Source organism: Anastrepha obliqua, chromosome 1 (genome assembly GCF_027943255.1).
Source record: "Anastrepha obliqua isolate idAnaObli1 chromosome 1, idAnaObli1_1.0, whole genome shotgun sequence".
NCBI lineage: Eukaryota > Metazoa > Arthropoda > Insecta > Diptera > Tephritidae > Anastrepha > Anastrepha obliqua.
This window is the reverse complement of record NC_072892.1, coordinates 123,481,209-123,493,590: the sequence shown is the minus strand read 5'-3', so window position 1 is coordinate 123,493,590 and position 12,382 is coordinate 123,481,209. Positions and strand designations below refer to the sequence as shown.

The following is a 12,382-nucleotide window of genomic DNA, read 5'->3' as shown; positions in this document are numbered from 1 at the left end:
GAATCGTGGGTTAATGGGTATGACATGCAATCCAAGTGAATGGAAAGCTCCAAGTGAACCAAGGCCATAAAACCTCGTCATTTTCAGTCAAAAAAGCTCATAGCTTTTATGGGATACAACGGTATTCTACACCACGAATTTTTGAAAAAAGATTGGACACCTAATAAGGACAATTTTTTGGGTGATACAAGAGATGATGCGTTTAAGGAAGTAATTGGTCAAAGGAGAAAGGATTGGTGGGAAAACTACTCGTGGATTTTGCACAGTGACATAATTGTCCCGAAAGTTTTGACCAAGAACGAAACAAATATCAGCCAACAGTCATTGAATTCATTTGACATGGCTAACTGCGTTTTTTGTTTTTCTATTTGGAAAACGGAAAAATTCAAGACGACTCTGATGGTTATACCGATAATAGAATAGAATAGAAATGTTTCGAGAGCTGGATCAAAGGCTGGCTTAAGCGCGTTGCAGTTGATGGGGAGTACTTTGATAAGAGTATATATGGGGAGACTTGATGATAGTATGTCTAGGGAGTTGGATGTTGACAAATCCGACAGAGCCATCGGTAAACGTTTGCGCGCGATGGGAGTGGTCCAGAAAGCAGGTAACTGGGTGCCCAATTGAAGGAAATGGATATCGACAGACGTGTGAGATGCTTCTTGAACGGCAGAAAAAAAAGGTTTCAGCATCGCATCGTCACTGGTGATTAAAACTGGATCTATAATGATAACCCCAAGCGTTGATATGAAAATAATGATTTGAACTCAGCTTTAAAATCCCAAAATCACATAAACGCATAGACTAACCAGCTGATTACATATTCAATGAAAGCTACTGATATTCAGGCGAAAGCCATTGCTAGTCGAAATCCTTGGCAGACAATAGCAAAGCTTTTTGAGTCTATTTCTGCCAGGAAAAAGCTGTTAAAAAAATTAACCTGACGCTTACAAGTCACGCCAAGCTGTATGTGCCTCCATTTGTAGAAAAACGTCAAGAAGTATACCACAAATAGGAGGAGGACCTGGATCAAAACACCCAACGAAGTGTGCAATTGCTAGCTATGAGGCAAATAAGTTAGTAATTGATTTTGTAAATTTTCTTTTAGGCTACGAAAATGAAAAATGAAATATTTAGTAATTAAGAAAAAAAAATATTGGCGAAATGAAAAGAGTATTTCATCAGTTGTTACGTTTTAAATTTGCTTAAAATTTGTTCTCTTCCTTCAATCAATGGGCTGCTAGACACCCACAGTTTGTGTGCCTGAGACGTATTAGGTTTCGTTTGCTTCGCGGTTAGGGCCGATGACAACGCCAACATGCCTATAGAAGCTTAGCAAATAGCTGCCCATGAAAGCCACTTAATTATGTGTCAAACGCAGCAAGCCACTGCTAATGTTGCACAAACAGAAACACATGCGCATATATACGAATAAGTATGTGCTGCTGATTTTTTCAATTTTTGCTAGTATTTTAAATTATTTTAATAGTATTTCTCAGAATTTGTAATTTTTTCATGTTGCCTTCCTCTATATTACTCGTACGTTGTGGTTGTTCTCTCTCCCAATCGCACGCATATTTTATTAAATTTTTTATTAGCCTTTTCGCACAATTTAGCTAATTATTGTTGCTACAAGTACACATTTTGTGGGCTTATGAGCGTACAAAACCGCATAATAATCTGATACATACGTAAGTAAATATGTATGTGTGTGTGTGTTTCTGTAAGTGTTGCAAATTGTCAGTCGTTTGTTGTCTGCATTTAATGTCACTCCACTTTTGACGCTGCAATGGCGCAAATTGCGATGTTGCTGCTACTGACGCCTACACGCCCATTGTGACAGCGGCCGTGCGTCATTTATGGGTATGCATGTGTTGGTATTTTAATTTTTTTTTTTTTTCAGCAATCTTTTTTATCGCCACACTGCGTTGGCACGCAATAATAAAAATTAATTTACATAATTCAAGCTTAATTAATTTCTATAATCGCATTTACCGTTATCGTGCATAGCAGTAAAATTTAATACGAAAAAAATATATTATATTATATATATAATAGCATATTTTTGCATCTCAAATTAGTAGCAAGAATTTATATTAAAATTTAAAGATGGTTTAACTTTCAACTTACGAGGAGAATTGTACGGAACGTATAAGTAGAAATTGTACACCATTATCTTTCTTTTAATTAAATATACATTTTCGTATTATTAGGTATATAAATAATATTCTGAGAGAAAAATGCATAACTGTTTTTACTTCTCTCAAATTTTTGGTAGTTACTTCAACAGACTTTTTTAAACAAACAAAAAGTAGACACATAGAAAAACATAGAGTGCAAAATTTACTAATACATCATAAGTTAAAGTTAAAAAAAATAAAATATATTACAACAAGTTTGCTTGTATGCTTTAAAATAAACACTTTCTTTACTAATGTAGCATATTTTTCTGTTTCTTTCCATTACTTTGCTGCAAACTGGTTACTCACACGCCATGTCGTCCAATAGCACACTGCTTGAAGGACCTGAAGATTTTCGTGCCGGAAGCGGTGATAATGGGCAATGCTGCGACGCTTTCGTGCCAATATGATCTTGGACAGGTATGTTGATATATATTTACAGTATACAGAGTGCGTTCCAAAGTAACTAGAACTGTTTATAACCAAACGTAATCTAACTGAGAAACGTTTCAATTGACCACTTTGCGCTGCAAAGCAATGTATAAATACTACTTGCTTGCTGAATCAAATTGTTTTATTTCTCAGCTGACAGAATTTGAGAGCTTTTGATAACATTGCTAATTGTTGCAATATTTCTTTGCTTTCGCTTTCGCGACTTTGGCCGAGTTTAACAATGCGCGCCAGTTGTTTCATTCTCGTGTTAATAGGCGCCAATTGGAAACTCCAAGCGAAACCAAGTCTGATATGATCTTTCCAACGAACAGAAGGGCTTTTTCCTCTGTTACCACCAGCTGGTACCGCATCGAATACTTTCAGAGGCGGAGCGTTTCTATCCATTCGGACGACATGACTTAGCCAACGAAGCCGCTTTGTTCGCTGCGCAAAAGTTGATAGTCGTCGTAAAGCTCATACAGCTCATTGTTCTCTCTCCTACGATAATCTCGCTCATGCGCAAAGGTTCCAAAATCTTCCGCAGTATCTTTCTCTCGAACTTTCCAAGTGACGCCTCATTGGATATTGTCATCGTCCACGCTTCTGCGTCATACGATAGGACGGGCATGACAAGTTGACTGTATACCCAAAAATTTCATCACGGTACATTAAAACTTATACTAGAATATTTTGAGCGGTGATGGAATGTGGAATTTTCGTCAAAACTCCAGAGAAGTTCGAAATCCAAAAAACTCTGGTTTGAAGGAAACGAGCTTCATGTGAAAAATGATGATATGGGAACATGTTTCCGCCTTCGTAAAAGAGGTGTCGCTGCTGATACTAGTTTTGTGTTCGCTTTAGTAGTATACTGGTGATTTGAAGGTGTATATGTGAGGTCTCGAGCGCAATAGTTCACATTCGTTTGAAGCGTGAAGATCCTTTTTTATCTGACGTCAAAAATGTCTACGTTCGTCCCGAAAAAACAGCATTTGTGGAAGTCATGCTTCATTATTACCTTTTAAAGAAAAGTGCAGCTGAGGCACGTCGTATATTGATCAATATTCACGGTAATCACTCTGCATCAAATACAACTCGTAATGAGTAGTTTCGACGCTTCCAAAGTGGCAATTTCGACGTGAGTGATAAAGGTCGCGAAGGGGCAACGCAAAAATTCGATGTGAAGATACTCAACTACCACAATTATTGGATAAAGAAGCATGTCGAACCTTTGATGATATGTATGAAGAGTTGGATGTTGGCAAATCAACCACCGGTAAACGTTTGCACGGGTAACTGGGTACTACATCAATTGAAAGAGAGGGATATCGAGAGACGTTTGGTGATATGTGAGATGCTTCTTGAATGGCAAAAAAGAAAAGGTTTCCTGCATCGCATCGTCACTGGCGATGTAGAATGGATCTATTATGATAACCCTACGCGTCGAAAATGTTGGAGCCTGCCAGGTGAACCAGGTCCATCAACAGCAAAAAAAAATATTTATTCAAATTCAATATTCAAAGGTTATGTTGTTCATTTGGTGGGATCAGAAGCGTGTCATCTATTATGATCTGAAACCATCACTGGCGATCGTTACCGACTGCAGCTAATGCGTTTGAATTGATCTCTCAAAGAAAAGCTGCCAGGATGGGACGGTCGACATGACAAAGTGATTTTGCTGCATGGCAACGTCAGATCACACGTATTTAGAGGGAGAAAATTGGGAAATCTTACCCCACCCTCCGTATTCCTCAGACATTGCACCTTCGGATTACCATCTGTACCGATCAATGCAGTCACCCCTTATTGGAGAGCGGTTCACTTCTTACGAGAGCATCGCAAACTGGCTCAATGAATGGATCAAATCAAAAGAATTCGAATTGTTCGTCAGAGGAATCCGTATGCTGCGTGAAAGATACTTTACGCTCCCAATGGCACATACCTCACATAATGTCATGTATTATTTGATTGTTTAAATAATTCGTAACTTTGGCAAAGGAAGAGCGAAAACTTATTCTCATCCCCAATATTTTCACAATCCAAAAAAAAAAAAAGTAGTTCTCCAAGTTTCTTATAGTTAGTAATAATGTTGTTTTTATATAATGTTCCTTTTTTTACACCTAATTTTCCCCAATTTGTTTTAATATAATTTTGTCTCCAAAAATTTTTTTTTTTTTGTTGAACAAATTGAATATATTTTCTGCAATTTTTTTTTTATTATATGTATGTTTTCATATTATTTAAATGTTTCTCTCCAATTTTCGTTCTTAAAATAAAATCGTTTCTCAACATTTTTTGTTATACAAAAAAATAAGTTTTTCTCAAATTTTTGTTTTTTTAATTTAATTTTGTCACAAAATACTTTTTTGATAAAAATTGTTTCTCAAACTTTTTGTTATAAGAAAATATATACGTTTACCTCCAATTTTTTTCTGTTTTTGGTTTTTTTTGTAAATATAATTTGCATTTTTCTTTTTAATTTATAGCTTTCTCCAATGTTTTTTGTTTTTCATTAAAAAATATTGTTTTTTCATTTTTTTTCGTTTTTTTTTTGTTTTGGAAATATAATTTGTAATTTTCTCAATGTTTTTTCTTATAAAAACATATTTTTTTGTTTTTTGACTTTTTGTTTTTTTAACACAATTTGTAATTTTTCTGGAATGTTTGTTTTTAATATAATTTTTCTCCATTGTTTTGTTTTTATAAAAAATACAATATTATTCCTCCAAGTTTTTTCTTTTTTTGCTTGTTTTTTTTTTTAAATACAATTTTTAATTTCTAGATTGTTTTTTAATATTTTTTCTCCAATTTTTCTTTATTTTATTAAAAAAAATATTTTTCTAGAATTTTTTTTCATTTGTAATTTTCTCCCAATTTTTTTTTAATAGAATTATTTCTTCAATGTTTGTTTTTTTATAAAAAATATTGTTTCTCCATTTTTTTCTGCTGTTGGTTTTTTCTTTTGAAATATATTTAGTAATTTTCTCTCGAACTTTTTTTTAAATAATTTTGCTCCAATGTTTGTTTTTATTTATAATATAATTTGTAGTTCTCTCTCGAATTTTTTCTTAATATATTTTTTCTCCAATGTTTGGTTTTTATAAAAAAAAATTGTTTCTCGATTTTTTTTCTATTTTTGTTTTTTTTTTCTTTTGAAATATATTTAATATAAGGTAGTCAAAAAAGTCTTGCGGTATTTTTATTGAATTTTCAATTGTTCATAAAATTGGTTATAATAATGCGATTTAAGTCAAATATGCGCCGTTTTGTTCGATGACGAGTTCCCAACGAGATGCCAACTTCATAATGCCCCTCTTATAAAAGCTCGCTTCCCTATTGTCAAAAAACTCGGAGAGCCAATTTTCACAGGACTCTCTTGTGGACAACTTCCGACTACCAAGCTCGTTCGCCATGGACAAAAATAGGTGGTAATCACTTGGTGCGAGATCCAGACTATACGGTGGATGCAAAAGAACCTCCCATCCGAGCTCCCGGAGCTTCTGGCGCGTCACCAAAGATGTGTGTGGCCTGGCGTTGTCCTGATGGAAGACAATTCGGCCTCTGTTGATCAAAGATGGCCTCTTCTGCATGAGTGCTGCATTCAAGCGGTCCAGTTGTTGGGAGTACAGGTCCGAATTGAGCGTTTGGTCATAGGGGAGCAGCTCATAGTGGATGATTCCCTGCCAATCCCACCAAACACAGAGAAGAACCTTCCTGGCCGTCAATCCAGGCTTGGCCACCGTCTGGGCAGCTTCACCGCTTTTCGACCACGGCCGTTTGCGCTTCACGTTGTCGTAAGTGACCCACTTTTCATCGCCAGTCACCATCCGCTTCAAAAACGGGTCGATTTTGTTGCGATTCAGAAGCGATTCGCATGCATCCATACTGGCAAAAATGTTTTTTTGCGTTAAGTCGCGTGGCACCCATACATCGAGCTTCTTTTTGAATCCAAGCTTCTTCAAATGGTTTATAACGGTTTAATGACTCATGCCCAGCTCTTGGCCCATGCTACGGCTGCTACTATGCCGGTCTCTTTCGATCAATTCAGCGATTTTATCGACAGGCCTTCCGGACCGTGGCGCATCTTCGATCACCTCTGCACCAGAACGAAAACGTTGAAACCATCGTTGTGCGGTGGAAATGGAAACTGTATCGGGTCCATAAACTGCACAAATTTTATTGGCAGGATTAGATGCATTTTTACCTTTATCGTAGTAGTACTGTAAAATATGCCGTATTTTCTCTTTATTTTGCTCCATGTTTGCGACGCTATAACTCACGAACGACTAAAAGCAAACAACAATTAATCAAACACGTGTTAGCACGTGAAAAGAGTTTTCCAAAAGGCTCTAGTGTGAACCGATGCGACGAATACAACTAGAACTACGCGCTTGCAAAGACAAGCTTGCGGAAATACTTTTTTGACAACCTTATAATTTCCTCTCGAACTTTTTTTTTAAATAATTTTGCTCCAATGTTTGTTGTTTTTATAAAAATTTTATTTTTATCCTTTTTTTAGTATAATTTGTAATTTGCTCCGTTTTACTTTGTTTTTAATATAATGTTTTCTCGAAATTTTTTTTTATAAGGAGATATTATGTCTCGAATTTTTTCAATAATTTCTTCTCCAATTGTTTTATTTTATACAAAAAGAAAATATTTTTTCTACAGTTTTTTTAATTTTTTCTCCAATTGTTGTTTTATTATTTAAAAAAAATATCTTTTTTTTCAATGGTTTTTTATTAACTAATTTTGCTCCAACTTTTATTTTTTGTTTTTGATTTTTCTAGCGAGTCTACTACCGTCTTTAATTTATACATAAAAACCAAAAATAAGTTTTTGTACAAAAAAAAAGAAAAGGTTCTATTGATTTTTTTTTATATTGAATATATAATTTTTTCTCAAATTTGTTTTTTTGTTTAAAGTAATTTGTTTATAATAATTTTTTCGTAATTTGTTTGTTGAATATGCATCATAGTGTAAAAAACGTATGTGTTCTCATGGAATTCTCGACAAAGTAGTCTGTAGATATGAACTATAGATAACAGACCAACGCGGTGCTCACAAATCACTCAGTATCTTCGCGCTTTCATTCATTTGGTGCGGTAATCGTTATCCGGAAAATTGCATAAACTGAAATTGGCTTATGTTGAGCGAAAAGCGACATCTCAGCGAGCAACACTGGTGACCACTTTTTAACAAAAGCGAAAGTGTCCTTTTCAGCTGACTTGACATTGAGCGAATGCAACTTCTTCGTAAAAATGTATTTTCCAATGGGAGTAAAGAGTTTTGAGAAAGATTTTGTACGAAAGCCATAAAAAAATGCCCACGCATTTTGCCGAACAAAACTGACCACCTAAGATTGGACTTGTGCCTCGTTGTTTTAAATTAAAGTATACTTTTATCTATTTTTTAAAGATTTATATATTCTTTAGAACGCACTTTGCATATGTAGTTGTTGCTTTATATACGTATATATACCCCCGCGCATGCCCCACAGTATGTGGCACTTCTTCCTTTCATAAATTCAGCGCAACAAACTGCAGCAAGTATAATCAAGTGCTCTTAGAAATCGTAAACATAACTTGCCACTTGTCACTTGTCGCATGCTACATGCCAACGCTGCTTTTGCGAGTATAATATTCGCCTGTCACTTGGTAACGTTCGCCCTGCAATCGTTTAGTGGCGCGCTCTTCCACCCGCTGCCCGCTTGCTTAATTCGATGTTATATGTCTTGGTATTGCTGGCTCGCTGCATGCTGCTCACTATGAGCTTCTCAATTAAAATAATTACACGGTAATTCGTCTCTAATTCCTTACCACTTGCCTGCTGGCACATGCCACTGGCCTTAGTGGCTCCTTTAGTTCAATGCTCCTGCTGCGTAGTTTTCCACTTGTTTTTACTTATATTCCACTTTCATATTTCCTAACTGTTTTTTTTTTTGTTTTTCATTTTGTGCTTGCTCGTTTCTCATCCATACTCTTTTCTGCTCTCACACAATATTTTCAGGCTGCGCTCTACTCAGTTCGCTGGTATTTCGGCTCCGAGGAATTCTATCGCTACGTGCCCAAGGTGTCACCGCCCACGCTGGTCTTTCCGGTGTCTGGCATTAATGTCGATGTAAGTTGTAGACATTTTTTAATCTACCTCCTATTTACCGTCCTGCTTATACAGCGCGTAGCCTGCTGCGTCTGCTATTTCGCTGAACAAAATATTACTTAACTTTTTTATCATTGCAGTTCTAGCGTTAAGTTGATGTTGTTTTTGTGACTCAATATTTATGTTATTCGCAAGAAATTTCCATTTTCATGCGATGACACGTAGCAGCGACATGGCCAATAAGAGCAAAAAAACAACAACAAGTAAATACCGAGAATGCTTGCAAGAAATAGACGACAAAGTAGATGCAGCAACACCCCCAAACAATATATATGTGTGTGTGTGTGAGCGCAGTCATTTTGTTAGTTTTGGCTTTGGAATGTGAAAATAAATCGGTCGTCGCTTTCAGTCACAAAACACTTTGTCGCATTTACTTCTTCTTTGTTGTATGCCTTGGAATGCGCATTCCTTGTGACATTTCCTCGCTTTACTTATGTATGCCGTCGCTCTTTTCACAGTTGACATTGCCATCCTTGACCGCCACCAATTTATTTCCTTTGTGAAATATGCATTGAATTTGTCTTTGATTGTTTTTAATTTCGATTGTGAGCTGAAGCAGGACTCGCTTCATAAATATATTTTATATACATACATACATACACTCATACTACAAATGCCGTTGTTGTTTTTTTCTGTTCTCTAGTTAAGAGCAATCAGTAGCGTGGAATGTAATTCGCGCCCACACACGAGATTATCAGCTTCAATCTGCATTACAATAAATTGATGGGTGTTTTTCTTCTAAAGGCAGTTGTTTTTCACCGGCGATATTTAGGTGCGGACTAATAAATTTTGTCCGCGTGTATTTAATCTTCATCATTTCAAAAAATTTGAAGAGACTTTTTTTGCATTTCATGTAATTTAATTTTTCAATTACATTCAAACATTTCCGCTAGAGATGAGGCTAGACAGAGAACCCGTGAGATGGTTTCTCCATTTAAATAGTTGGTAGTCTAGCCGTGGTCGGCCCTGAGATACCACCTTGATCAAAAAGTTCCCGGAACAACAGCCAGGTGAAGCTCTTAGTCAACTGATTTAACATTTATTGTACAAATTTAATCATTTTCATTGGACTTACCTCTGGACTAACTGCGGGCCACAGGCATATTTTCCTTTGCACTCCTAACGCTGTGGATTGGAACATTATCCTGCTGTTACGTCCAAGACTCACCGTGAAATTCTTCGGCAAAATTCAATAAAACATTATCCAACGTAATTACGTGCAGGTCGTAGTTTTCTGCGTCCATCTTATGCGAAATTAAACCCAGTGGGGTATTACCACAATAGCTAAAAGACTCCAGGTCATAAGAGAGTCACCGTGCAAGTTTCGGGAGCGACACATTTGCCGTGATTCGCGAATATCTCTCCAATACATCTGACAATCATCTGATTGATCGAGATAAAAATATATTTCACGCTAAAACTGATGAATTGTCATGCATTATCCCAGAACTTAAGATTCTAGGCGAGTTCAAATCCAACTTTTTGTGGCGAGGCGTCAGCTCCGGTTCAGCTAATCTATTTCGATATTTGAAATTCGAATCTGCATTCAAAATTTACTACATTTCGCTCTTCGTAACATTAAGCGAAATTTCACCTTTCCTTAAGAAATCTCTTAAAATGTCAAATGTCCCTTATACCTGAAATGTCCTTCACGAAACTCAAATTTCAAGAAACGTTCAAGCGTATAGTTTAAGACTACCGCTAGTTTAAACACTCAATTAAAACATTATACGACAAAAAAATTTAATGCAGCCATTCTAGAAAAAAATTATAAAATTGGCTTGTCCCATATAACACACGGGCTGAAAAGTCTAGTGCCTAGCACATAGATGGCACTAGATTTATTGCATTCACCTCTTTTGCAGTTAGTACTAACCTTAAAAAGGCAGCTGTTAAAATTTCATGATGTTCTATTCATTAGTTCGTGAGGTATTGTGCTAAGAGTGACGTTAATTTGAGTTATTTTCAAAGCAATAGATCAAAAAGAAATTCGTGTTTTAATTTTACTCTACTTCTTGATGGGAAAAAATACCAAAATACAGGCCAAGCGATGCAATGACTTGAAAACTGGAGTCCCCCGGTCCATCAGAAACAACAATAAACGATGATTTGCATCAAAAAAATCCACAAAATCGTTTTGAATGATCGAAAAGTGAAGTTGCGTGAATTAGCAGACATCGTAAAGATATCGGAAGAACTTGTTGGCTTTATATTGCATGAGCATTTGACTATGAGAGAGCTCTGTTCAAAGTGGGTGCCGCGTTTGCTTACTGTTGATCAAAAAGAAGTCAATCAAAACAATAGCAAAACAACATGAATTTAACTTCGAATTGCTCGCACACCCACCGTATTCGCCAGATTTGGCTCCCAATGACTATTGGCTTTTCGCAGACTTAAAAAAATGCTCGTCAGTAAGAAATTAGGCTAGGGGCTGCATTCCACTAAATTGGAGAGAGACGAAAGTCTCCGTCATACCTAAGGCAGGCAGGTCCTCACACACTAATCCTAAGGACTTCGTACCTATCAGTCTTACGTCTTCTTCCTATTAGACAGAAAACTTACGTCTCATATTGACAATAGGGTTCAAAAAGACAACATTGCATCGCACACATGCAAGTTATATGAAACTGCTGAGCAAGATCCAAAGAACTGCGTTTCTATGCATCACCAGCGCTTTAAGGAAAACCCCTAATAAAGCGCTCGAGGTGCTAATCAACTTACCTGCTCTAAATCTGGTAGGTAAACACGTGGCCACCGCTTCAGCACTTCGGCTTAAAAATATGGCGCTATGGAACACCCGGTTGTTCAGTCACGCTTCCGTACTATCATACATGCTATGAGGAGTTTAAATCAAGAAATCTACAATTCTTTCACTAAACCCACCTTCACAGGCTCTGCAAGATTAACATCCCGTCAAGAAGAGAGTGGGAAACTTCAAAGACAATGGAGAAGAGGGAAGTAAATTGTTTTACGGATTGATCCAAGCTAGAAAATAGAGTAGGATAAGGAGTTTTTTTCTAAAGAACTATGACAAGAATTATCTGTCCAACTTCCCGACTACTGTAGCGTCTACCAGGTAGAAGTTTTAGGAGGTAACACACACACCGTAACACAAAATAAATATCTTCTCGGATAGACAGCCGGCCATCAACACAATGGAGATACTAAAATTAAAGGTTGCTTAGGAATGCCTGGCAGCTCTAAGTGATATTACATTGTCCTCACGATCAGCCTTATATAGGTTCTGAGACATAGAGATGTTGAAGAAAATTACAAGGCCCATGAGCTAGCCAGAAACGGTACTTCTTGAAAACAGAGGCAACATTGGAATCCCTATGACAACTTGCAAGTTAAGGATAAAAAGCAATATTCTCTAGGAGCCAATAGTTCATGGAGTGAAGAAATTACTTGTGTTACAACCAGGCTAATTTGGCCGCAAATAGATAAGAGAAGATAAAAAGAGTTGCTTAACTTCTCAAGAGAGAACATCTTGAAGGTCGTGGCTTGTGTCACCGGACATTGGCTGTTGGGTAAGCGCTAGGAATATTTTCTCATGAATACTGCAAAAGTTGTAGAGACGAGGAAGAGGAAGAAACAGTAGAACACTTCTTTTG

At 36.6% G+C, this 12,382-nt stretch overlaps 1 protein-coding gene across 1 annotated transcript in view; it reads left to right on the top strand.

The window, feature by feature from the left end:
- Window positions 1-12,382, top strand: part of LOC129237069 (uncharacterized) — a 97,607-nt gene that overhangs the window by 19,239 nt on the left and 65,986 nt on the right. Inside the window, exons 2-3 of the mRNA XM_054871471.1 lie at window positions 2,509-2,600; window positions 8,619-8,729. Coding sequence (XP_054727446.1) covers window positions 2,509-2,600; window positions 8,619-8,729 — 203 coding nt within the window. The remainder of the gene's footprint in view (window positions 1-2,508; window positions 2,601-8,618; window positions 8,730-12,382) is intronic.